The sequence below is a fragment of the Elephantulus edwardii genome, unplaced genomic scaffold, assembly GCF_000299155.1.
Source record: "Elephantulus edwardii isolate Elephantulus edwardi_28Jun2011 unplaced genomic scaffold, EleEdw1.0 scaffold00015, whole genome shotgun sequence".
NCBI classification, from domain to species: Eukaryota; Metazoa; Chordata; class Mammalia; order Macroscelidea; family Macroscelididae; genus Elephantulus; species Elephantulus edwardii.
In genome coordinates, this window is record NW_006399765.1 from 26947031 (window position 1) to 26974609 (window position 27579).

The 27579-nt window shown below is 46.8% G+C and overlaps 2 protein-coding genes across 3 annotated transcripts in view; one reads left to right on the top strand and one right to left on the bottom strand.

The window, feature by feature from the left end:
- Positions 1–966: 966 nt before the first annotated feature.
- On the bottom strand, positions 967–18026 carry LOC102875461 (1,25-dihydroxyvitamin D(3) 24-hydroxylase, mitochondrial-like). Of its 2 annotated transcripts, XM_006881648.1 has the most exons (11): positions 17769–18026; positions 17360–17550; positions 15845–15938; positions 14911–15007; positions 12329–12420; positions 11314–11425; positions 10271–10416; positions 5464–5630; positions 2098–2176; positions 1190–1387; positions 967–1086 (listed from the first exon to the last, which is right to left on the bottom strand). In XM_006881648.1, the coding sequence occupies exons 1-11, from the start codon at positions 18024–18026 to the stop codon at positions 976–978; spliced, it is 1545 nt and encodes a 514-aa protein (XP_006881710.1). In that variant the 3' UTR covers positions 967–975. The 2 variants fall into 2 exon arrangements, with proteins under 2 accessions (XP_006881710.1, XP_006881711.1); XM_006881649.1 differs by lacking the exon at positions 1190–1387.
- Positions 18027–18435: 409 nt separating this feature from the next.
- The window catches only part of LOC102875179 (transcription initiation factor TFIID subunit 4-like), a 32810-nt gene continuing 23666 nt past the window's right edge, over positions 18436–27579 (top strand). The window contains exons 1-3 of the mRNA XM_006881759.1: positions 18436–18579; positions 18667–18852; positions 22989–23165. Of these exons, the coding sequence (XP_006881821.1) occupies positions 18436–18579; positions 18667–18852; positions 22989–23165 (507 nt within the window). The remainder of the gene's footprint in view (positions 18580–18666; positions 18853–22988; positions 23166–27579) is intronic.

Sequence of the window (27579 nt, forward strand, 5' to 3'; positions counted from 1 at the left end):
TGCGACTCATAGCGACCCTATGTAAAACAGCCCTAAACCCTGCTCTGTCCTGTGCCAATCTCATTGCCTCTGACACATCCATCCCGATTACCCCAGTCACTGAATCAATCCATCTCATAGAGGGTCTTCCCCTCCTGCGCTGTCCCTCCACTCCCCAGCATGATGTCCGTCTCTAAAGACCTGTCTCTCCTTACGACATGTCCAAAGTATGTCAGACGAAGCCCCAGAATCCTTGCCTCCAAGGAGCAGCCTGGTTTAATCCTCTCTAGGATGAATCTGTTTGTTTTCTTGGCAGTCCATGGTACATTCAATACTCTTCTCTAGCACCACAGCTCAAAGACGTCAATTCTCTTTCTATTCTCCCTAGTCATTGTCCAACTCTCTGATGCATAACAAGTGATTGCAAAAACCAATTGTAAGGTATTAAATTTGTGTAGTTTAAACCACTAAATGTCAACTGATTTGTCTAGGCAGCAATAGGAAACCAACCTAGCAATCATTTCCATTCATTCACAGTTACTGGTGCTGCACTGTTCTTGCTGTTGCCATGGAGTTGAGTGTGATGTGATAGAGACCTGAGGACACTGTCAAAGTCTAAAATACTTAACAATCGACCTTTTCTAGGAAACACTCATCAGCCTCCTACACACACACACACACACACACACGCACACGCACGCACATGCACACGCACACACACACATGGAGCGAGCTAGCACTTTTTGAGCTCTCATTTGGAGCCAGACTCTGGGCTAAGCATACCGCATTCATAATGACTTTCTGTTTCACATACTGTTTGGTCCCTATTTAACAGAGAGTAAAAATAGAGGCTGAGATATGGCGCAACTGCGCCACGTCGCCTAGGGAATCAGAGCAGAGCAAGGATTGAAATTGGAGCCTGGCCCGTTCGTTTGGTGACTGATGGCACCTCCCAGCGGAGGGCAGATCCCAGATCCCAGTGCTCACCTGAGGCCCTTATCGCTGGCGGAAGGCGATGGGCAGCTCTCGGCTGGGCACCAGGATGCCCAGGTGCAGCATCTCCACGGGCTCGTTGTCAGTGGCCACGATGTTGTACTTGCGGACAATCTGGAACACAGAGGCACACACACGGCAGAGTCACACCTGTCCTCCTGTGACGTGGATTCACACAGAGCACAGCTGTGGACACGCAGGGACAAAGGCTTTATACCCAGCAAAGAGCCAAGTGCAGCTGGAGCTCAGCTAGCCTGCGGCCGATGCACATCCGCTTCCCAACTCCAAATGGGAGATGAGCGAAGGGATTTATCTTCTTCCTCTCTTGAAGCCAGCGCTCGGGTCTAAACTGACGTGAATCCTCGAAATTGTCTTCACTGGACCCCAGCACCTGGGTATTGAGCATCAGCACTGTCTGGAAACACACAAACACATGGCCTTTAAAGACCCCAGAAGAGCGTGTCTGAACACCCACCTTTCCAAAAGTGAGCACCTTGCAAATGTGAAAAAGCACTCACACATTTCTAACAGCGGCGATCACCAAGCATGCGTGGAGAGCGTAAAACGCAGCATGTAATGAGTACGTGAAGACCTGTACGTTTTTGTATCACATTTCCATATGGTGGGTTCGTATTATTATGTGCAGGAGACAGGTGGGCAATCTCCTCCCCTATGATTCCCAGGCTCTGAAAACTTGCTGAAGCATCAGCTATGAGCCAGGATGGCACATAAAACCACATGATTGGACAGACGGAAGAGCTAAGATTCAGAGAGTCTATGGAAGCTGCTCCAGGCTACACAGACTAAAGGGACACTTGAAGCTACGTCTCCCTGTTTCCAGAGACAATATTCCCATTACAGTGCTACGCACTATTCCCATAAGGCTCTGCGGTTGTAGGCCAGAGAACTGGAACTAACTCACAGCTGATCTTCCCACACATTTTCAGAGGCAGTAAATGGTACGGAAGGGGTTTGTTCATTCTTCTCCCAGACATACTGGTCTACAGTCTCCATTTTCAAAGTGAATGCTTGTTTGGTAGAAAGATTTTTGGAAGTCCTGATGACTAGTGAGAAATCATAGAGGTCAAAGCTTTATAAGGTACAGAATATGTGAGTGTTACTTACTCCTTTAGGTAAAGCATATTCGCCCAGAACAGTGGCCTTATCAAGTGTGCGAGTTGTAAATGGCACAGATGGGGTCAGCCTGAAAAGAAAAACAAACAAATAATTAATGATGTCAAAAAGGGCACACACGGAGCTCTGTCCTTGCAGTTAATGTGAATGTCAATTTCAGTTAAAGAAATAAAGGATTGCTGCATAAATTTATACTTAGAAAAAAAATCATCACATCAGAAAGTTCAGTCTCTCCTGGCACTTGAAGCTCTTGCTCCATTTTCTCATCTTACTGCGTTGGCCAAGCCTCTACTACTTAAGGCTGAAGGTTCTGCTCCGACTCGTGGTGACGTCATGGGGTACAGACTCGAGCTACTCCACAAGGTTGGACTGACGTCATTGGTGGAGTCTCTGGTGACATAATCCAGAGGAAGTTTTACTGCTGACCCAAAGGCCAGGCCTCTCTGGGAGCTCAGCAGCAACTCCTTGAGAAAAAGGTGGGCAATCTCCCTTCATAGGATTCACAGCTTCAGAAACCCAGTGGAAGGTCAAGTACAAGTTTGCAATGATGTGGGGTTTTTGTGGTGTTTTTTTTTTCTTTTTCATTTGCTATGGACATGATCACCTGGCCTTCCATTTTGCTGTACCAGTGGGTAGGTTTGAATCTAACCTCAAGTTAATATTTGAATGCACCATCTAATAACCTAAACCTCTACTACAACACTGACTCGAGAGCTCTGATGGCATAGTGGTTAGAAGCTGTGCTGCACTGAGTAAGATGGGTTCAATAATGTATACTGCACTGAAACAGAGGAGGGAGAAAACTGTTTAAAAGAGATATATGACTAGGTATTTCTGTCATCACAGGAGACTAGAGCGAGGGCTACATGGTGGAGGGGACCTGGGGGAGGGTTTGTAAAACAATGAAAGAATCTTTTCTTTTACTTTTCCATAATTTTTGACTCATGTACTTATAACTTGTTAGTTAAATTTGTGTCTTCTAGGTTGCAACACCCCCATGATACATCTTCAAGGATATGAACATGTACGACCAAGCACAATCAATAAGAGTGCATCTAAATTCCAAAATCAATCTCCATAATAGTCTATGTGTTTCCTACTGCCAAAGGGGCCCTTTAGAGTAGTGAAAGAAGATCTTCACCCTGAAACCCACAGTGTCCCTTTTCAGCAGGAAGTAGCTAAGAGAATACGCCATCCCCTTTTCCTTATGACTCAGGGTGAAGTCTCTCTCAGGGAGGAGTGATAGGGAATGGCAAAGGACACACTGACAAAGAAGATTAATCAGAACTGGCTTTGACAAGCACTGTGGCATTTGGACAAGAACAAACTGGGAGGAGGGTAGAGAGAATAGTGCAACAATGAATGAATGGAAACCCAAAATCTCTGTAAATGTTTATGAAAATTAATAAAATATAATTATAGAAAAAAAAAAGAAGAAGCTGTGCTGCAATCCCAAAGGTGTGCAGTTCTAATCTACCAGCTACCTAGGAGTATGGGCAATCTCCTCCTGTGTGTTTTACTGCCTTTGAAAACCCGCTGGAAGGTTTGTGGGTCAGTTCCGACTCCACAGCACACAACAATAATAATGGTTGTTAAGAGTAGTTCTCCTTTATCTCATTCCAGACTTCACAATGTGTATATATTTTTTATGTTTTACCCTTAAGCCTATCTGGTGCTAGGATCTTTGTTTATCCTTCATGACGTTAAAGCTACACCCTCAAGCGTAATCTTTGCCCTAATTTCAAAACTAAACCTTTCCTTTTCATGTTAGGATGGTGTGCATTTTGTTTTCCAGGAAAAGTGTGAAATGAGTTTTGAAATAATATTTTATATCAGAGATTCAAAGCCAAAGATATCTCTAGCTTATCATACTAAACTATAGTTCCCTAGCTAAGCTTGCAACTCAAATCTTTCAATCAGGTTCTTAATCTGAAATGACAGCATCTATTAGAATATTAAGATTACTGCAAGGGTGGGGGAACCACTGGTAGCCCTATGGTTAAGGCATTTGACTGCTAAGCAAAGGTCAGTGGTTCAAACCCACCAGTTGCTGTGTGGAGAAACAATGCAGCCATTCTCTAAAAGAGATGAAAACCAAAACAACTATGAGAAATCCTCTCACCCCAGTAAGAATAGCAAAATTCAACAGAGCAGCAAACAACAAATGCTGGCGACGTTGTGGAGAAACTGGAATTCTTATTCACTGCAGGTGGGAGTATAAAATGGTGCAACCACTATGGAAGGCTGTATGACACTCTCTCAAAAAGTTGCAAATAGCAATACCATTTGACCCAGCAATTCCACTACTGGGAATATATCCTAAATAACATAACTGCCACCCAAGCAGATATATGCACACCTATGTGTATTGTGGCTTTGTTCACAATAGCAAAGAGTTGGAAACAACCTAAGTGCCCAGCAACAAATGAAAGGATAGAGAAGCTGTGGTATATCCACACAATGGAATACTATGCAGCACTGAAAAACAAGGAACTCATGAAATAGTATACAAAATGAGTGACCCTGGAGGACATTATGCTGAGTGAAATATCTCAGTCACAAAAGGACAAATATTGCATAGTACCACTGTTATAAAATGGGGCTGGCATCAGGGTTGGGGGGAGACTGAGAAAGAGGGAATAAATAATGTATACTGCATTGGAACAGATGAGGGAGAGAACTGTTTAAAAGGGATATATGATTAGGTATTAATTGTCATGGCAGGAGTCCAGAAGGAAGGCTGCACAGTGGAGTGGACTTGGGGGGAAGGATTGTATAACAATGAAAGACTTTTGCTTTTCAAAAAGAGCAAACTGGGGGAGGGAGAGGTGGGCAGGGAGAAACATGCAACAAGAAATGAATGGAAATCCAAAGTCTCTGTAAACATTCATTTAAATAAATAATAATGCAAAGAGGAAAGAAAAAGCTGACAGCCTTGGGAACACCATGGTGTGGTTTGTGTGGTTCTATTCTGTCCTATGGAGCAGCTAGGAATCAAAATGAGCAGCGGGTTTGTTTTGGGTTTCATTTCCAAGATTAAATGGGATTTCCTCTAAATGATTTAGGAAATGAGTAATGGAAAGCAAATATAATCCCTGAGTTTCTTTTAGCTGTTTGAGGAATATTTATGCATCAGTTACCGGAGGTGTCAGTGAGTGGGGGATGCCACGCTACATCTTTTGCTGCTTCTTCTTTTTATTGTGAAATGAGTGAAAGTCTGCGAAGAATATACTTTTCAATCATTGATGAACATTTTGCTTTATAACACTCATCTCAGTACCCCCAATTCTGATCATCCACACGTCTTTTAGAGGACATTTTCTGACCAATGCATATCGACGTCAGATATGTTCTTACCTCATAGACTCTTTCAGACAGGCTTTTAAATAAGGCATATTTCTCAAATCTTCTGCCTGGGGGATCTGACTCTCAGGAAGCACTCCTTGAATCTCCTTAAGAAGCTTCTGTTGCACGTGAGGATTGCGGGATAAATTGTAGAGAACCCACATCAAGCTGTTGGCTGTCTGAAAGTAAATGGACATCATACATCTTCGTTTTTGCACCTGCCTGGCGTTAGACCAGGCTCAGCTGAACCATAGCTGATGCCTTGCACTTCACTTTGTAAAACAACGTGACCTTTTCATATGTTTTACATTTGCTGGACCTTGTGTGAACCTAAGAGGAGCTCTTGATGACAAACTGTGTGAGCCGTGCTTCTGACCAAGAAGCAGTGATGTCTGGTGGTTCGAAGCCACCAGCTGCTCCATGGGAGAAAGATGGGCTGTTTTGTTCCTGTTAAGATTCACAGCCTCAGAAGTCTGATGGAAGGAGGGTCGCTATGAGTTGGAATTGCCTCAAAGGCAACATCTAAGTTGATTTTAGTTAGTTCAATAAGCCCCATACATGGCTTATTTACAAAACATATCAAGTGAGGACAGGAATCATTTATCAAAGGAATCAAAATAGGTTTCTTCATTTTTGTGTTGCATGCCGTCAGTGGAACTGACCCATAGCTGACCCTCCAGTGGGTTCGCAAAGGGAGTAAGTTCCATGGGAGCAGGTTGTTCTGCCTCCTCCCACAGAGCAGCTAGTGGGATCGAACTGTGTGCCTTTGGGATTGCAGCACAGCACATGTAAAATACTGTCGGAAACAAAACATGTTTGAACAGAAATGAGTGCACCCAAAGCTGGTGGGATCTGAGTTAGATTGTCAGTTTCTCTGTCAGGATTGTGAACTCTAATTGCTCAAGATACTATACTGGGGAGTCTCTGGGTGGCATAGATAAACACTGGACTGCTACCCCGAAGATCAGCAGTTCAAACCCAGAGATGCCTCAGAGGGCTGACCACCTGCTTTTCGAACACCCTCCAGAACAGCGTGTCTACTCTGACGCACATAGAACCATCAGGAACCCAAAAGAACTCTATGGAAACCAACAATGACCATGACATAGAAGGACAGAAAATTCCAGTAGTTTACAACGCTAAGACATTTCCATCGGGGGAGACAGGGTGAGGCTTAGAGGGAAGTCCTTGCTATCGTTTCTCGGCTGCATAGAATTCTATAATTATCTGAAAACCAAAACATGCCATTAATGACCAACACCATGACACCAGCGAGTAGATTTTCATTGAGGGGGAAAAGCTCAATTAAAGCATGATTGGAGGAGCAAATATCTCGAAACAATGATTGAGTGGAAGAGAAAGATTAAGAAGGACCATCGACAAGATTTACTTCATCAACTTTACAGAGAAAATACACAAGATACTACATTTCTCAAACTTAAAAGATTTCCTTGTCCCACCCAAAGAAAGCGCACGACAATGAGAAGGCATCATGGCTCCAGCCACGCGCAAAGAACCCTTGGTGGAGCGAGGCAGCCCTTTAAGCAGACAGGCTGGCATGCAGTGGAGGACTTCAAGGGACTGCCGAAGGTTTCTGACAAAGGCTTGTGTCCTTGGAAGGGACTCCTTTCATTTCATTTCCAAAGGCAATGGGAAGAGAAAAGAAAAATGCTGGTGTGAGCTGCCAGCGTCGTTTTTAGCTGCGTAATATTCACCACTCAGCAAGCACATTTGTTTGTTTGGACCTGGTTTAGCTCATTTAAACCAAATACCCCCTGGAAATAGTCCTCGTGCCCTCTTTCTGCAGACAAGAAGACGCTGCCGCTAAGTACCAGGTGCCACTTGCACGCACACGAAGTCCAAGATGCTGCCGAGCCAGCGATGCTTATTATTTTTGGAAGAAGATGCCCCCGAGGCCGGCTTCTTCATGTCAGAGGACCCACAGCCTCGGCTGCAAATAAACCATGGATGCCATTATTACGAGAGTCCAATTTACAAAACAGGAAGAGGGAGTAGCCACCAAATTAGATACACTTTCAGATTTCTCTGATTTTTCTAAATGGGCCTTTCAGAAATAGTCAGGGTTTAAAAAAGAAACAGATTGGACTATATCAGTGGGTCCCTCACCACAAGCACCAAATGGAATTTTCAAAAGGCAGATAACTGCAGCCTTCACCAAAGCCGTGTCAGACAGGCTGCCTGTGAGGACAGCTGCAGAGATCACCAGAGAGGAAGTGGAAACCTCAGAGACCGAGCTAACCCGACTTGACCTGCATGGTGGCCTTAAAATTCTAACTGCATGTCCTCTTTCCACTAAGTGCATCTTCACCCAGCCTCCATCTTTCAAAATATCATTTTGATAAGGCTTTGAGCCCCGTAGGAGCTTCCTGTTACAGGTACAGTAAAATAAAAATGCTTTCCTTAGATTCCCAAGTGTTATGTCCTTCTCCAATCTCCACTCCCACAGCGTTTGCTGCCTCTTACTCTCTTCCTTTTTCTGCCCCAGGACATTTGTACATACTCTGTCCTCTTCCTGGAGTGCTCTTCTCATGGTGCCCAGGTGGCTTACTAGGTTACAGGTTAGGCTGCTAACCAAAAGGTCAGTGGTTCAAATCCACACGCCTTCTCATGGGAGAATGATGTGGCTGTCTCCTTCTGCCAAGATTTAGAGCCTTGGAAATCTGATGGACGGTCACCTTGTTGGAAAGGACTCAATGGTAGTGAGAACGAGTTGAGTTCCTTCTTGTAATTCTAGAGTCATCTCTACTATCACTTCCTCAGAAAGAATATGCTGAGTAGTGTTCCTGCTTCCATGGGGAAACGAGGAAGCCACCTTCTTCCATTAAGATCTACAGGCCCAAAATCTTGGTGGAAGGCCACCAGTAGTACAGATTGGATCGATGACAGAGGGTCCGAGTTGGGGTTCTTGTTAACATTTTAGAGTCAGCTCTAAGGTTTCGTCCTTCCATCTGCACTTCTTCTCTCTCTGTTATCTCACTGGTTTCCTCCATGGCTCTTATCACTCTGAAATGACTGTATTTGTTGGCGTGCCTGCTTTGTTTTCTCCACTAGCATGTCAAACCCATGAGGGTGAGGACCTTTGTCTCTGTTTTACGGTGGTTTCCCAATCACCTGCCTAGTGCCTGTCATACAGTAGTCCCTCAATCACTGCTGAATTCTTTAACCTACTCAATATTTCTTTAGTTTATACAACATGCCAGGTATTGTTCTAGGTTCAGAGAATTGGTCAGGGGACAACACTAAGTCATTGTCCTACCGGAGTTCATATTCCAGCTTCGGGGGGTGGGGACGGAGAATGAACTGTATTTTTTTAATCACTGTAAAATCTCTCAAGGTGATCCAAAATGAATCTCAACTTTTGATAGCTTTCTGGAGCACGAGAAGAAATAAGAATCTTAATAAGAAAGAGGAACAGTCTGCTCTGAAACCCAACGACAGTCACCATGCTTCAGAATAGACCTGACTAACAGCCAAGGGTTTTGTTTCTCTCCAGGGTTCTGTTCCACTGAAAACTGGAAGGGCTACTCTCTCTTCAAACAAAAAACTACAGCAGAAGGAAACACGGAGAAGAATCACACTGGTATATATTCTACTTAAAGACTATCAAGTGTGTGGAACATTGGAGTAATGAGGAATATTACTATGCATCGTTACAATGATAGCTTGGAAACGGATCAAAGACAATCATACTCATGTAAATGCTGATGTCAGTGTTTGTGTTTGGGGTTTGGCTACTTTAAATATCTACTAGGACATTCAACCACACTGGAGATGGGATTTTGATATTTTAAATAAATGGTTTCGTTGAAATCAAAAGCAAGTTTTCCCAACTCACTATTTTACAATTTTAAGCAGAGGGAAAAACAATGAAATAAGCTTGGCAGAGAGAATAGTTGCGTATTTTGACAGTAACAGGCATAGCTAGGGAATTTGCGGCCATGTGTGACCACCTAAAATGCATCCTGATTCTTCGCACCTGCCTGGTCTGTCCTTCTTGGTAGGAAGCGATTGTATCTGAACTCCCACACACTGTTTGCATATTCCCCACAGAGCTTATCGTATTTTGTTCTGGTGTTTAGAGTTCCTGAAATGGAGTCAGGTGGCACAGTGATTAAGTATTTTGCCAACAATGAAAAGGTCATCAGTTTGAAGCCACTACCTGCTCTGATGGAGGAAGATGTGACCATCTGCTCCCTCAAAGACTTAGAGCCTCAGAAACGGAGGGAAGCCGTTTTCCTCTGTCCTGCAGGATCCCTGCAGGGCCGTCATATATCAATCAACTCAACAGCAGTGGTGGGGTGGGGCGGTGCCACAGCATTTACATTTGCTGCTTGCAAATGGAAGGTGTAGGAAAAGGCTGATTTTCCACCTTCGGAAAATTATCCATTGAGAACGGACAGCCCTACCATCACAGACGCGGGGTCACCATGAATTGCAGTCAACTGGATGATGCTGGCTTTGGCATCCTCATTCTCCTACCACTTTTTACGTGCAAGGACTGTGCTCTGGGCTCCCCCCAGTAGTGGGGATGAAAGTTCACTTTTGGCCAGATTACCCAACCTTGTGCTATCCGGTCAATTCCAACCCACGGGGCCCCTCCATCAGGTTGTGAAGGGTGTAAATACTTACAGGAGGAGGGCTATGCCACCCGGCTTCCCCCGGCTGAATCGCTGCTCAGTTCATCCTTACGGCGCGCGCGCGTGTGTGTGTGTGTGTGTGTGAGAGTGTTGGTGGCTGACTCCTGAAAATTCATCAGGAAAACCGCGTGTGGAGGAGCGTGCCACCAGCCCAGCCTTACCGTTTCCACAGCCGCCAGCTGGAGCTCGGTGACAGCGGCATACAGCTCTTTCTTTGAGAGTCGATTGTGGTGATAAATGTCACAGAGGAAGTCGGCACTGGGTGTCCCAGAATGCTTCTCTAACTGGCGATCTATAGATGACTTGACTATTGGAAGAGAAAATGGGGGTGAGGTGTGTGGAGACTCAGAAAGTAAGATGAGGACCGGGAAATGAAAGAGAACCCTGACTAAATCCTTCTTGTCATATATACAGATGTCAGTCTGGAGACTAAGGTGTGTCTGATACAGGCCATGGTCTTTGCAATCACTTGCTATGCATCGGAGAGCTGGACAATGAGTACGGATGATAGAAGGAGAATTGATGCTTTTGAGTTGTGGTGTTGGAAAAGAGTACTGAATACACCATGGACTGCTAGAACAAACAAGTTCATTCATCTTGGAGAGGGTGAAGCCAGGCTGCTCCTTGGAGGCAAGGATTCCGAAGCTTCGTCTGACATACTTTGGACATGTTGCAAGGAGGGGCCAGTCCTTGGAGAGGGACATCATGCTTGGGAGGGTGGAGGGACGGCGCAGGAGGGGAAGACCCTCTATGAGGTGGATTGATTCGGTGACTGGGGTATTAGGGACAGGTGTGTCAGAGATGGTGAGATTGGCACAGGATAGGGCAGAGTTTAGGGCTGTTGTATATAGGGTCATTATGAGTCGCAGGCGACTCAACGGCACATAACAACAACAACAACAAATATATATATATATATACACACACACACAAAGATACTTACATACACACACACACACACACACACACACACATATATAGAAAATATGTATTGTCTTAACAGGGACATGGAAGATTTGTGAAATAAGTGAATATGACCCCCTGGTGAAAGCGGCAGGGCGTCTCCGTTGAGAGATCAGAGTGGTTGAATAGGAAGCTGAGCCCAGGCCTTCACGGCACCCAGGGGACGGGGCTGCTGGGCGTGTGTGTGGCCATCGGGGCTGCTGGGCGTGTGTGTGGCCATCGGGGTGGCGATGACTCTCACCTGATTTGAAAATGGTGTCCCAGGCCAGCGTGTGGGCCTGCCAGACCTTGGTGTTGAGGCTCCTGTGCAGCTCCACCGGGGTGACCATCATCCTCCCAAACGTGCTCATCATCTGTGGGGAAGGAACACCGGCCTCTGCACTCCAGTGTCTTTCACCCCAAAGGACAACATTCCTTAGGGGGGAGGCATGTTCCAAACCGCAGCCCCCTTTGTGACCCCAAAGAGCTCTGGGCCCTCCCTGCACTCTCTGCTTTCACCCCGCTCCTAGGACATAGGGAAAGGACCATCTTCCACCGGGTCTGTGGAATCAACAAGCTCATGACTTAGACAAGAGAAATTTTAAAAAATTTCTTTTTTTTGCAGATTCATCTCAATTTCCAATTTTTCCTAAACTTCAGTCATTCTCAAATCAATTGTAATTTCTGCCATTTCCACCTATCACTCAACTAATCAAAATGAGACATTGAGCAGTAAGAAGGAAAGGAAGAGCCTGAGAGACACGGATAGGTGTGATGACCCCAACAATGGCCTTGAACATGGCTGAGGTGGTGAGGAAAGTGCAGGAGAGGCAAGGTTTGGAACCGTTGTTCGTAAGGTCACTGGGTTAGTCAACTCGATGGCCCCTAACAGATTAACAACTGAAAAGACCAACACTCAAATCGAAACATCTTCAGAGTCTTTTAGATGACCCTTCAATGGTCTTGAGCTGAAATATCTACTCTGACTTCTCCTAGCCAAGAAATGAGACTTACAGTGACTCACAGGTCCTGTGTTGGGATTGTCTCAACAGGAGACAGCTGTAAATAAGAAATGATAGGTTTCCTGGTCTTCTTTTATATATGCATGCACGCACACACATACATTACAATGTATAGTTTACTTAGCATTACCATTTAACTATTGACATGAAAGATGTACGGTGACACCCTGAGGGCAATACTCATACCTCTTTGTTACATTTTCAATTACAGAACATCAATTAAGAAATCCAAGTTCCCCCGAAGGTGATGCTTACTGTTTTGATGGCCGTGATGAAGTTCAAAGCCTCATCACCTGCATCCTTCTGCAGGAGCCCAAATCTCTTCTCGTATAACACAAGGCAGATACCTGTGGTTTAAAATAATCACCACTGTTACTCAAACAAAGCCACATGGGAGACTGTGATTAGCTGACTATTAAAGGCTTAGTTCTGCCTCATGAAAGTCTGGTCTTTCTAAGAAAAAAAGAACAAACCCCAAACCACCAGATGTCCAAGAACATAGAAGCTGAGAGAAGGAACATGATCATTCCTCTCTAGAAATGCTCTCCAGGCCACTGGTTCCAGGTTCCCCAGAACATCTCAGCCAGAGATGGACTGACTGGCCCCCACCCCCACCCTGGTCATTTCAAAGGGACAGTAGATGAAGATAAGAAAGACACCACTGGCTCGGGGCTGGGCAATGTCTCTGAACTCAACTGTGATGTCCTTGTCATTTACCAGGTTCTGTTGCGTTAGTGATGAGCAGAGTGAAGCCATTTGTTCAAGAGAAAGAAGGGAAGGAAGGGAACTATTATGGTCTGAACTGTCACTGGAATTAGCCTTCAATGGTGCAAAGAATAAGCACTCAACTGATAACTGAAAGGTTGATGGTTTGAAACTACGCAGTGGCTCTATAGAAGGATTATTCACTGTTTCTATTCTGTCCCATTTTACAACACTCACCACCTGCCAGCAGCCAAGCTCGTACATTTTCTGCTTCCATTTTGTTAACAAAATAGTTTTTTAAAAAACCAAACAAAAACAAACCCAAAACACCTCCCCCCCAAAACATGCAAAATCTTATTTTATTTTGAAAATTTTTGTCTATCTCTGCAAACGTTGAAAGAACAGTGTAATTCTTTTAATTTTGAGAGTATGCAATTCCTGTACACTCTAACTCAGGCGCAACAGTTGTTAACATTTTATCAGTTACTGTCTCTGTAAATGTACATCTAAGTTAATATGTATGTGTATGTACTAAACAATTTGGAAAAAATACATATAATTGACTCTTAGACAGTATAGTTTGAAAATTATTAGTTATATGTTTATTCGTAGTCTGTTTATGCCTATGATTCTGACTAGTTGTACAGTAATGATATATGTTTTCCTTCAAAGCTAAACTTAAGTAAAACAACCAATAAAAAAAATGCTACTTAACTGAATAGGACAGGTAGGTAGTATATGCAGTTCTAGGAAATATTGTGAAATATTCAAGAACATTTGACATTTGGGAAATCCTGAGGTGGTCATTACTTAGCTGAAAGAAATGTACGTATCAAAACGAAGAAACTGCATTCTCATTTGAGTGCCTCGGTTTCTCAGTAGCCAGACAGTGAATTTTATAAAGTGTATTCAGCAGGATAGATGGCGGCTTAGTAGGGAGCTGTGTTCGGGGGGCAGCAGAACTTCTCCACCTAGAAGGTCGAGGGTTTCTAAGACACTGACGTGACCAGGCGCCACACTAGAGAACTGCTCCTCAATCTGTGTGGTAGGCGATCTGAGCCCACCAAACACAGTCTCTGTACAAAGGTAGCTATTTCTTACACGGAATGACTTGGCTCTGCTTGGTTTTCGCTTTGCCAGAGTTTAGCACTGACATATGGAGCATGGTAAGTATTAATCCTCAACAGTAAATCAGGATGGATGGAGGTTAAGACTCTGAGGATGGCCGTGACCTGACTTCCCAGCTTGCCTCGAGGCAGCCCAGTGACCACATGACTCATGCTCAGCCCAGGACACCAAACGGCAAGTACTCTGTTGCCTTCTTGCTAGAGGGTGGTGATGCAGCTGGGTTAGACCTCTACCCTCTCTCCTTCCCGTGCAGCCCAGAAGGCAGAGGTTAAGCCAGGATCTGAGGAAGCTGTCTTGTAGGATGACGGACAAACTCAGGTTACTGAACGAAAAACGTAGGACGAGCCTGGGCCACTGTCTGCTTCAGAGAGCAAACCCAAGCCCTTACAAGAACCTGCCATCCTTGGTGACCTGGGGCTTCTGTCCTTTTTGACCTTTGCTCTTCCTATCTCAGACCCTTGGTCATCACCGTCCACTCCCACCAGCCTCTGTGAGGATCCTCTAAGGTGTCACCCATGCTGCCATCATGGACCATTTATGCTTCCTGTCTCCTCTGCCTGGACCACTTCTCCGGGTCTGGCCATGGCTGGAACCTTCCTCTGCTTTAAATCTCAACGTAAATGTCACTATATCCTGGAGGACCTGCCCCTTCATGCTTTTTTTTTTAACTCATACGCTTTTCTCTTTATCCCCTGGCAGAGTCTGTATGAAAATGTGTAGACTGGGGTTCCTATTAGACTATAACTCCCCCAAGGACATGCTCAAGGTGAGGATGTATCCCTGGCACCAAGCGAAATGCAGGACCCTTACTTAGCAAGTTTGTTTGTGTGGACAACCCACAATGCAAAGCAGAGCTCCAGAGCTTGAAACAGTCATTCCTGGCAACATGCAGATCGTTCTTAACCAGCAAGGGTGTGGAATTATGGAAAAACTATCAACAAAGCCACTCTTGGTCACAGTGTCACGTTCGAAATCAAATGAACACGTTTATGAAGACAGCTTACTTTCAAATGACCATTTGTTCAGTTCACTATATAAGTCTTCCACGCAGCCTCTCTCGTCACAGAGTTCATCTAGTCTGCCCATGAAGTCGGCCAAGACCTTCAAAGGAAGCAAGCAGAAAAGATGTTTTAAAATCAATCAAGGGGGGAGGAGGTGAAGAAGTCTCAGTGGTCTAACTTTGGATTTTGCCACATTGTTTATTCACTACCCCAGACATCATTTCTTCCAAAGTAACCAACTATCTTGTAACTAATTCTGTTTTTTTCTGGGAGGCCCCCTGTCTGCTAACAACCTTGTCTTGGGTTATTTCCCAGTGTTTCCTACAAACATCCTGAAGCTTAAGTTTCAACTTCTGATCTCCAAATCATAGTGGCAATGTAAGAAAAAGGCTTCTTCCAGGGCCTCAGGGTGGTTTATTCGGCTCTGTTCCTCTGCTGAGAATGTGTATTTCCACTCTAACCTGGATCGGAGTCTGTAATGACTCAATGTACACATGATTTTTATGAATACATGGGATGGCTTTCCCTGCCTTCCCTGGCTTGCAGCCTCTTGCTCATCCAGCAAACTCTGCCAAAATATCGTCACTTAAATAATCCTCAAAACCAACAGGCGAGTGGGGGAACTGTACCTCCATTTTACAGATTGGAAAACTAAGTCCAGGCTACATGGCTAGTGGGTGAAAGGCTGGGGCTCAACTCCAAGATGATGGAATGCTCATTTTAGCGTTCATAGTTGCACCATCAGAGGTCAAGAAACGAGGAGTAAAGGTTTGGGGATTGGAGGGGAGGGGAAAAGGGAATATGCAGAGGAACGGGGGAAAGAAGAATTCTCTAAAATGTCTGATTTTATTTCTTCACTGGCTAGCTGTTACTCAAAGTTCTGTGAACCTCCCTTGATCCCCAGGAGCCCTTGGAAAGTTGGCCCCAGCCTGCAAACCTCATTGATTTTGCTGTCCAGCTTCATAATTTCCACTGGTTTCATCAGTTTCTTTTGAAAGGCACTCCGGACCCTCTGCCAGTCCTCTCCTTCCCTGGAGAATGGAGTAGAGTTACAGTTAGGGCAGGCTGCAAGGAAACACAGGGCAGGCTGGAAGGAAACACAGTTAGGGCAGGTTGGAAGGAAACACAGGGCAGGCTGGAAGGAAACACAGGGCAGGCTGGAAGGAAACACAGGGCAGGCTGGAAGGAAACACAGGGCAGGCTGGAAGGAAACACAGGGCAGGCTGGAAGGAAACACAGGGCAGGCTGGAAGGAAACACAGTTAGGGAAGGCTGAAAGAAAAGAAAGGAGAAGCAGAGGTGTCTACTGCATCAGTATCAGCATCAGCCAGGCAATCACACGGAGACCTGAGCCGAGCAAACCCTGGCATCTGGGCTGGCTGGATGAGAAGTATGGAAACGGACCTTCCTCACCAGCCAGCTTGTACCCGGAAGGTGAAGTCTCCTCATTGGGATTCAAGGCTTAGGGGGACACCCGGGTGTGTGTGGAGCCAGGAGCTAGGCAGCCAGGGATCGCTCCAGTCAAATGGGCATGTGAACATTCCCTTACAGCAAGCCAGGACTATGTGAGTTCAAACCTGGGCTTCTTTCCACCCCTGGGTTCACACTTCATAGACACCAAACACCTCGAGTTTAGAATTCTGCCTATACTCCAATTCCAATCACAACAAATCACAACATTCCCCAATTTGTGAAGTTTTTAAAAAAACCAACCAAACAAAACATGACAAACCAGTTCTCATCAAACATTCTTACTACATGTGCCCCGTGGCCGGACACTGAGACTGCTGATGAATGGAACGTTCATGCTTTCAAACCTCAGTAACAGTGTGAAAGATAACAACCGTGGGACACTTTGGAGCCAGGTAAACAGAAAGTGTTACTTGTAACAAACACCAGTGATTAAGCACAGGGTCATCACACCCTGAGGTAGTTTTATCTTTCTAAAATGCATCCTCCTCTCGTGCCATCTTTCCAACTTCATCTGAGACATAACTGCAGAATGGGGAGCCACGAGGGGGTTGGAGGGAAAGGGAAAGAAGGTCAATGTCAAAAGCAAAAGCAATTCATTTCTAGCTTCTGCATTCCAAAGAGCCCAGGTCGTGAGGCTTCAGGGGATTTTAAGGGATATGTTTTACTTGCATGAGCTGTGTGCCTGGATGGCTGACTTCAGAAGCCCATGCAGCCCAAGAGCCCCACACCACCGCTTGCTGTGACTCTTGAGCTCTTGTTTGATGGAAAGGCATAGCTCCGCCTCCTTGTCAGTGAGAAGGTAGGTGCCTCTTAGTTCTGGCGCAAACCACCCCAGTCCACATGCAGCTCCGGACTACACAGGATGGGGACTTTGGGATTCGCTCTTGCACAAAAGTTAGGGAACCCCTAGCTCCCACCCCTTTCTAATTCCCCGGCACGGCAGGTCCTGTCCCCTGTCCCACCCTGCTACCTGGACTCACAAGATCAGCAGGCCATAGCCCTCCTGGCGGTAGTCGCGATAGGCTTTCCAGGGTTTGATCTCCAGCCTCTGGGGGTGCGCGCTCTCCGTGCGGTACAGCGCCTCCAGCAGGCACGGTGAGCCCAGGTGCACCGAGTCAAAGGCACCCAACTTCATGCGGAAAATCTTGCCGTACTTCTTGTGGTACTCAGCCTGCAGCCGGAGGGAACGGGGCCGAGTTGGCGTGCATCCCCACGGCCATGGGACGCTGCTCTCTCCTCCCGCCTCCTTCCTCCCCAGCATCCGGGTGCTGTTTCCAGGTCTCCAGAGCGTACTGTGCGCCCAGGGCGCACGCCACCGGGAGAGCCTGGAGCGCAGGGAGGGCGGGGCGGAGAGAAGGGAGAGGACTGGGGGGAGGCAAGGCAATTTACCAACGTGTCATGCTGTTTCTTGAGGCCTCCTTTCCAGAGAATCTCCAGCAGGCTGCCCACAAGTGGCCAGTTGGTGGGGCCGGGCAGGGTGGTCGTGTTGGGCGCCTCACCAAGAGCCCTTGAAGGACAGAGGGGCACCTCCGGGGGCTGAGAGGGCGCGCATGCCGTCGATGTCATGGGTCTAGGGGGCTGCCAGAGGCCTCGCAACTGCTGCAGGAAGGAGGCCAGGGGGTGACTCCTGCTGATGCGGGACCTCATAGTAGCGGGGAGGCCCTGCAAGTGGGGGTGGGAGCCCTGGGCAAGGAGAGGGTGCTAGAGAGATGCCGGCAGGATTGAGGGGACTTCTGGCTCCAACCAAGTGGAGCAAAAGGGGCCCGCAGATGTGATGGAGAAGCTGGGGAGAGCGGGAAGCAGGGAGGATATGGCCAAGGATGCTGGAAGCTGTCCCAGGGTGGCAACTCCAGGCGTTTGCTTGGCTGCACCCAGGGATTGAGGAGCACAGCAGGGCTGAAAGACTAGGGGAAGGGATGGGGGGCTGTCAGTGGTCTGTCTGCAGGTCTCCTTCTAGGGTCTGGAGGTGCGGGTCGAGCTGTCAGGGAGGATGCAAGAGGTGGCTGGTCCTACTCTGCGCTCCAGTCCCTCTCCAGAAGCCCATGGCCCCACGACCATGTATTTATGGCAACGGAGCGGCCCGGAATGTCCAATGGGAGCGCTGAGCCAGGCGGAGTGGGCACGGGCTGGCCAGGCCCCCGGGGAGGGGACGCAGGATGCGCGAGGGTGTGGAGAGGTGGAAAGGGATGGAGTCAGCGAGGTGAGTGAGTGCACCCGCACCTCGGGTGACCGTGCGACTCCACCCCGGAGATAACCCCCCACGGGGCCCGGGTTCACTGGGTTGCAGAGTCTGCCCCAGCCGCCCTCTCCAGGCACAGCCGCCGGTGGTGGCCGCTTGCACAATCCACTGCAGGGCGGCGAGGTCTCCGAGTGCGGCCCTGGAGGCTGCCTGCCAGGACCAAGCGCCCGCGCCTCCGAGCCCGAGCCCGAGCCCGAGCCCGCTCTGCCTCGGCTGGGCTGTGCATCTCGCTCGGTGGAGAGGACTGGACATCAACCACCCGAAAACAGGATGTTCACCTTTCCCCTTCTCACCTGAACCGGGCCAAGGATCTGCAGTCTTTGCAGTGCAGCCTCCCTAGCTGTTCCACGCTGGGTTTTTCTGGAGTTGGAATGAATGAGTCTGGACATGAGTAGGCCTTTGTTCATAGACGTAAAGGAGGTTGGTGGGAACCACGGTGGAAATGGGAGCCCTCAAGGAGACCTCTGGTGGTGCGTCCGAAGCCAGTGGCGATGTTAACCCAAAGGCGCGCTTCTCCATCAGACAGGAAGGTTGGTAGTCCCCTCCTGTCACATACACAGCCTCAGGAACCTAAGGAGGTGTCCCCTGTGACACAGAACATACACCAAGGCCCTGAGCTTGAGGTTTGAGTTTGCACAATTCTAGCTCTGGTGGCTTAAGGTAAGGAGATGCACTGCCAACCCAAAGGCAGGCAGTTCAAGTCCACCAGCTGCTCTGTGGGAGAAAGGTGGGCAAGCTCCTCCCGTCAGATTTACAGCCTCTGAAAACCCACTGGAGAGTCAGGCAGGAGTCAGTTCTGACTGGATGGCACACAACAATGGCGACAACCAGCAGCAGAAGCAGTAGAAGGAGAAATTGCAGTACTAGCAATCCAACCAGTAGTAGACACAGCTCTGGTGGCCCTAGTGGTAAGAAGTTGCACTGCATTCACAAAGGCACATGGTTCAAATCCACCAGCTGTTCCTTGAAAGAAGGATGGACAATCTCCTCCCATGGGATGTACTGTCTCTGAAACCCCGCTGGAGGGTGAGCAAGGAGTTGGCAAAAGAAGCAGCTGTTCCAGAAGGCGCAGTCCATCCCCTTCTTATAGGCCTCACTCTCCTTTCTCTGTTCCTCCAGGCGAATGGAGACCAGATACTGAACCCTGGGTGGCTATGTGCAAGTTTTTTGGTTGGTTTGTTGGGGTTTTTTTAAAAATTAATTTTAATGAACCTTTACAGAGACTTTGGGTTTTCATTCATTCCTTGTTGCGCTTTTCTCCCTGCCCACCCCTCCCCTCCCAGTTCACTCTTCTCTTTGAAAAGTAAAAGAAAAATTCTTTCATTGTTATACAATCCCTGCCCCCAGGCCCACTCCACTGTTCAGTCTTCATTCTGGACTCCTGTCATGACAATAATACCCAAGACCTCAGATACTTGCTATGCAGGGAACTAGAGAAAGAACTGAAGCCCCCAATGAATGCATTATAGCTCACTTCAGGGACTTGTCTCCTCAAACCAAGACCCCGAGCCTCCAAACCAAGAAACCAGATCCCACGAGGTGGTTGGCTGTACATAAACAGCCCCAGCTCTGGTCGTTGTGGTTGTGGCTGTAAATATATCGATCACATAAGAGTTGCCAATTTGGCACTTACAGAAGAACAGCTTACTGACAGCAATTACATTATTCAGCCTGCCCTTAATGAATGGAACAATTTTGTCATCATCAAATGAATCTCACTGCTCCATAGCGAATCACCTTCCTTTCTCCTGCACTCAAACTTCTGGCACTGTTAATAATAAGCTTTGATCTTTATGTATTTTCTCTTGCAAACTTTTAATTTCTTCCTTGAAAACTCAGCCTGAGTTTGAGCACTATTGTTTCAGAGGTTAGTGACTGTCTTAACAAAAGTAGTAGTTATTTACGCATGATACAGTTTACGTAACTTTATATGTCGTATATACAGCACACACTGTGTAACATATAACATATACCATCTATTATCCTGGGATTCTAGGCCTTTGAATTGGTCCTGACTCAGGTCCTTGTGTTATAGAACTTTTTACTGGCTGATTTTCAGAAATATTTCCAGCCTCTTCTTCCTATGGTTAGTAGCAGAGTCCAGGACCTCTTTACCCCAGGAAAAGGATGTCGTGCTTGGTCAGGTAGGGGACTGAGGAAGCTCCTGGACAAGGTGGAGTGCTGCGGTGGCTTGTCACAATGCACTCACACGCCGCAATGCTCATGAGGGTGACGCAGGGCTCAGCAGAGCTTGTTCTGTTTTATGTGGGGTCCCTGTGTGTTGCTGGTGGAACCTAACAACAACAAAAGTTATAAGGTGGTTGTTGTTGCTGTGTGTTGTCAGGTCAGAACCAACCCATAGCTGATCCTCCAATTGGGTTTTCAGGGGCAGTTAATCTCATGGAAGGAGACAGCCCAACCTTCTCCCTTGGAGCAGCTGGTGGATTTGAACCATGTACCTTTGAGATTGCAGTGCAGCCTCTTACCACTAGGCCACCAGAGTTATAAGGTAAACACATAAAAACTTTTTAATGCTTATCATAAACCAGGTATTGAGATAGATATTTTATATAGATTTGCTTACTGAATTCCCACCCAGGCCAAGTAAGAAAGAATCTGAAACCAGAAAGTTAAATAATTGACTAACCGCTAACTAGTTAACTCATGACCTGGTGAGATTCAGACCCAGAATGTTCTCACTCTTGCCTGGGTCCTTCTCGCACATCCACACAGACACGAAGCTGTGTGCTCTCAGCCTTTCTGATATTAGGAATCTCTCACAATATTGGAAATATTACTCAAATGGGAGTTTAGGATATTTTTAGCAATCGCTTAAAGAGGTTGTGAATATTTAACTTAGAAATTTTAAATATTATTTACATGTCCTCAAAGGAGAAATGAATCAGAATGGCTACCCATGGCAGCGGCCTTGTGTGGGGGCCACCAGTTGCCAGAAGTCCATTCTTGCAAGAAATTTGCTCCTGACGGCTTTCAGGGTTGTAGGCTTTTGGAAGCAGGTTACCAGGCCCTTCTTCTGCAGTGCTTCTGGTGGTGCGTAACAATTTGTGCTGCTCAGGGGCTCCAATGGCGTGGGCCAGCACAGCACAAGGACCATTAAGATGTACTGATGGTTGTGACTAAAATTCAGCCCCAAACAGGAGATCTCGCAGTCCACCGCTGGGTGCCTTGTATCTGGAGTTGTGCCTGGTGCGTAGAGTGCTCAAGAAATGATCCTTCTTATGGATACTTTCAAGGCATCCGGAATTCTGGTGTGGTACAGTCCCCAGGGGGCTGTGCGGTTAACCTAGAGATGAAGAGATGACGCACCTCCAACGGTTCAAATCCACCAGCGCCTCTGAAGGAGGAGGACGGGCAGGCTACTCTCTTGTGATTCGCAGCTTCCAAAACCGCGCTGGAGGGTCGGCTGAGTGGGCTGTGACCTGGCAGCAGTGAGAGTAGTGACAACTTGATGGGTTTATTTTTGTCTTTGTTCTTTCTTTTCTTTCTGCTTCTCCAGATGTGCCCTAGAAAGAAGGGGGAAGGATTTCAGAGAAGCAAGGTTTTCATGTAAGTTTAGTAGTATGTTGCTTTAGGAGGCAACACAGCTCATCATGATAGGAACTTTCATAGGCACCCCTGAGTCTCCTAATGGCCAGCAGGAAAATTCCTATTTCAAAAAGCGTATCGCGATGGGAAAGTCTGCTGTTAGGGACCTCTCTAAAGTACTCAGGAGCAACGGTGTCTCTCTGGAGACTAAGGTGCGCCTGATACAGGTCATGGTCTTTGCAATCGCTTGTTCTGCAACAGAGAGTTGGACAATGACTAGGGAGGACGGAAGGAGAGTTGATGCTTTTGAGCCGTGGTGCTGGAGAAGAGTATTGAGAATACCATGGACTGCCAGGAAAACAAACAGATTCATCTTGGAGAGGATTAAACCAAGCTACTCCTTGGAGGCAAGGATTCTGGGGCTTCGTCTGACATACTTTGGACATGTTGCCAGGAGGGACGGGTCCTTGGAGAGGGACATCATGCTTGGGAGGATGGGGGGACAGCGCAGGAGGGGAAGACCCTCTATGAGATGGATTGATTCGGTGACTGGGGTAATTGGGATGGGTGGGTCAGAGGCAGTGCGATTGGCACAGGATCGAGCAGAGTTTAGGGCTGTTGTACACAGGGTCGCTATGAGTCGCAAACGACTCGACTGCACATAACAACAACAACAATGGGAAAAGGTCCAATAATTTTAGGCCAATGTGCAGAGGAGAACAAGACTGAGTCTTTAGAGTCATTGATGTTGATGCACGCCCAACCTCAGTGCTCTTTCTGTTGTTAGGTGCCACTGAATCGCTTCCAACTCACATGTACAACAGAGTGCGACATCGCCAGGTCCTGAGCCAGCCTCCCAGCCGCCGCTGCTGCTGCGTGGGATTCCGCTGCTGCTGCCACCGTGTCAGTCTGTGTTGTTGAGCGCCTTCTCGGACCTGCCTCTCTTCCAAGAACGACGACTTAACTCCCGGCAACTGGCTCTTCCCGGCGACGTGTCTACAGTATGTGAGAACCATCCTTACTTCCAAGGAGCGCTCTCGTTGAATTTCTTCCAAGATAAATTTGCTTGTTGTTCTCACGGTCTTTGGTATATTCGATAGTCTTCATCAAGACCATAATTCCAAGGCATAGATTTTTCTTTGCTCTTCTTACTGTTTCCTCCACATTTGCATGAATAGAAAGGGATTGAAAATACGAAGGCCCGGGTCAGGCCCACCTTAGTCTTCAAAATGGCAAAAGGTCTTTGCTTTTTTTGCTTTTTTAGCACTTCGAAGGGATCTTTTGCAGCTGATTTGCCCAAGGCAGTGTGCCGGTGAGATGCAGATGCCTTTGAAATGCCTGTTTTGAGCCCTGTCCTTGGAACTCTGGGCCTCTTCTTGGCTTCTGCCCTCCCTCATTACTTACGGCCATGACTCACACTGACTTGGTTGGGGAATTCCTAATAAGAGAGCCTGAAGATCCTTGTAAATGCTATTCCCGAGACAGGCCCAGACCTTCCATGGTGTTCCAGGAAGCCATGTTCTGGGATGGCTAATTCTATTTCTGCTCCAGCCCTCACAGCAAGCAGCCAGAGAAGATGATTGAGTCTACGGTGTGTACACAGTCTGATGAGGGTGGGGTGGAGAAGCTGCAGGAGGTGGGAGAGCAATGACTGAGTTCTCCGTACCGGAAAGTACAAAACCCTGTCAAAGGGAAGGTCCCGGGGTAGTGCAAGTGGTTGGCACTTGAATACAAGCCTAAAGGTTGGTAGATCAAACCCAATCTGGTTGCATCATGAAAGAAAAGTCAGGAAATCTTCCTCCACAAGGATGAGAGGCTAGTAAACCCTATAGAAGAGTTTACTCTGCTTCCTGGGGTGGAGATGCCAGGAGCCAAGAGGCGACTCCATGGCAACCAGTTTCAATAGAGTTGTTTGCTTAAGCAAGAAGTCACTGAATGGCACACAGGTGGTTAAACATTCAGATACTATCTAAAAGGTTGGAATTTCAGATCCACCGAAAAGTGCCTTGCAAGAAAGGCTTGGTCATCTGTGTCTGAAAGGTCAGGGTTTGACTTTGGAACACACAGGCCATCATGAGTCAGAACTGATTTGATGGCAACTGGCTTGTTACTTGTTTTCTGGTGCTTCAAAGTCTTGGATAAACTTGATGTGAGCCTTAGATCTTTTTATTTTTTCCTTTGTGACTGTGATGTCTTGGAAAACTTATTTTTCACACCTGTCAAATAAAGGCTGTTACAACTAACCCGAGTGAAGCTCCGACAGCCTAGAAAGAGGAACAGTCATACCAGGTAATCTCATGAATGCCAGAAGGTTCTTTCGATGCCTGGATGACAAGGCTTCCTCTCTGCTACTTTGAGTAGTGATCAGCCAGGAAGAGGACATCATGGGTGGACAAGCAGAGAGCCAGCAGTCAGCAGTCAGCGACGGTCAGACGAAGAAGACTCTGCAGAGGATGTAAGCATGATGGACAGACAGACGGACTGCGGCAGTAAGCTTGAACACAGCTGGAATGGGGAGGATGGTGCGGAATCAATCAGGAGTCCGTTCTATCGTCCACAAGATCATTGTGAATCACAGTCGATGCAACAGCGTCTACCAACTACAACAGCTGACTGGACATTAATTGTAGGGACTGCAGTTGGAACCAACTCATAGCTAGCTCCAGCTGGGGTTTTCAGAGGCTGTAAATCAAGTGAGAGGAGACTGCCTGCCCTTCTTCTTTGGGTCTACTGGTGGATTCCATTTCATAGAGAAGTTAACAGCTCAGCTCACTGTGGACAATACCACCAGTGCTCGGCACAGAAAACACCCATCTTTGTCACATCAATTCTGAAGCATGGTGACCACACACCACAAAGCAGAGCGACCTGACAGGGTTTCTGGGGCCGTAAGACTTTACAGAAGCAGACTGCACACCTTTCTCAGAGTGGTTCGTGGGCTCAGACCACTAAACTCAGGGTTAACAGGTGAGCGCTTTGACCACTGCCCCACCTCATTGGCAGAGAAACCACTGGTCAAACAACCAGCTCACATGCACACCCATGCTTTGTTCACAATAGCAAGGAGTTGGAAAGAACCTAAGTGCCCATCAACAAATGAATGGATAGAAAAGCGGTGGTATATTCACACAATGGAATACTGTATTGAAAAACAAGGAACTCATTCAAAATGGGTGACCTGAGTGAAGTATCTCAGTTACAGAAGGACAAATACTGCATAGTGCCACTGTTGTAAAGCGGGACTGACATCAGAGATGGGGGAAACTAGGAGGGGATAAATAATGTAGACTGCATTGAAACAGATGAGGGAGAAAACTGTCTAAAAGGGATATGTGATTAGGTATTACTGTCATGACAGGAGTCCAGAATGAAGGCTACATAGTGGAGTGGACTTGAGGGGAGGAATTGTATAACAATGAAAGAATTTTTCTTTTACTTTTCAAAGAGAAGAGTGCACTGGAGGGAGGATTGGAAGGCAAGAAAAGTGCAACAATGAGTGAATGGAAATCCAAAGTCTCTGTAAATTTTCATTGAAATTAATAATTAAAAAAAAATAAAAGAAACCCAAAACAACCAGCTCATGACATTACTGCATGCGCTGGGTTTTGGGGCTTCATAGATGGGAGGTGACTTCTATGAAGACGTGTAGCCAGCGTGTACCAGAGAGGCAAAGGCGGTAAAACTTCGTCCCATGTGCTTTGAGCATGTTGTTAGGAGCGGGCCTGTCCCTGGAGAAAGACATCACACCCAGAAAGGCAGGAAGTCAGCCGAAGAGAGGAAGACCTTCAAGGAGACGAAGTGACCCAGTGACTTCAGCCGTGGACGGGAGCATGACAGTGAGAGCAGAGCAGACAGGGCAAGTTTCCAGTCTGCCCTTCACAGGGTCGCTGTGAGTCACAGTCAACTCGGTGACCTCTATCAACAACAACAGCAACAACTATACTTTGTATTCACCTTGATACAGGTTGTAATTTCTGCTCTGGAATCAGAATAACTTAATGGAACTGTGAGTTCAAATCCCAGCTCAGCCACTTAGCAGCATGGTAAATCAGGGACAATTTACTAATCTCCCCAAGTCTTTGTTGAGGACAGGTCATTGCAAGTGCCCAGCGTATGCAGTGAAACTGTGAGAGCTGGATTTCAGTGAGTCAGCCTCATTTTTCCAGGTAGCCTACCTTTTCTGTCTCTGACAGGGCGCAGTCTTACCGTATCTATTGCTTGTTTGAGGGGAAAATATCTGGATTTTACCTTCTGACAGGTTCCTGCCTTGTAGAGATGCTGGTTTTGCAGGTTTTACTGGCTTTCCGGAGGTAAATGCTCTGAAATAGTCACCATTGATGAGAAGACACAGGAGAGGTGGATCCTGGGAAAGGGAAGAATCTGTGGGACAGGACTTCACACAGTGGTTTGGGGGAACTGGTGAATCGGAAATTTAACGGAGCACGTTCGTTTCCCACTCAACCTGTGGTACAATTTTGCTTCCTGTCATGACAATGCCCCAAGGACACAGTGCTCCTCCCACCCCCTACCTTGGTTAGCCATGTCTCTTCACCCCACAGTTTAAAAAAGAATTTAAAAATAAACATATACCTTAAAAAGAAAAAGCAACATAAGAATTTGACTCTTGTCTCCTTGTTTTTGTTTTTCTTTCTTACAGTATGTGGCATGGTGTTGTTTACACAGGCAAGCACCCAATAAACAAATAATAGGTGATTGAATATTATTTCCTCATTCCCACGTGCAGAGAGGAATGTCTGCATCAGTCTGCCCTCTGTTTTCTCAGAAGTTGCTGGTCAGTCCTAGAGAATGTCTGTAGATGCCACATGGAAGGCCTTTCTAGAAGGCAAAATTACTGAATTGGTCTCAACGCCTTGGAGCAAAACTGGGATTCCACCATTCACTAGCTCTGTGGTGTCAGGCAAGTTACTTAACCTCTCTGAGCCTCGTTTCCTCGTGCACTGTAGAGTCAGAACCAACCCACAGCTGACGCTCCAGCAGGTTTTCAGAGGCAGTTAATCGCACAGGAAGGGATTGCCCATCCTTCTCTCATGGGGCAGCTGGTGGCCTTGAACAGCCTGCCTTTGGGATTGCAGCGCAGCTTCTGGCCTCTAGGCTCCCAGAGCTCTATGCAGTTCAAATTCACGAGCTGCTTCTCAGACTGAAGAAAGATGGGCAATCTCCTCCTGTGTGATTTACTGTCTCTGAAAATCAGCTGGAGGGTCAGCTACGAGTCTGTTCCAACATAAAGGTACCTAACAACAACAACAATAAGCAATGATGCCAGTTTAAGACTAAAGCACACCTGATGCAAATGGTTTCCTCAATCACTTGCTTTGCATCTGAGAGTTGGATAATGGCTAGTGATGACAGAAGAATAGAGACCTCTGAGTTGTCCAGTACAGAACAATACGCCCC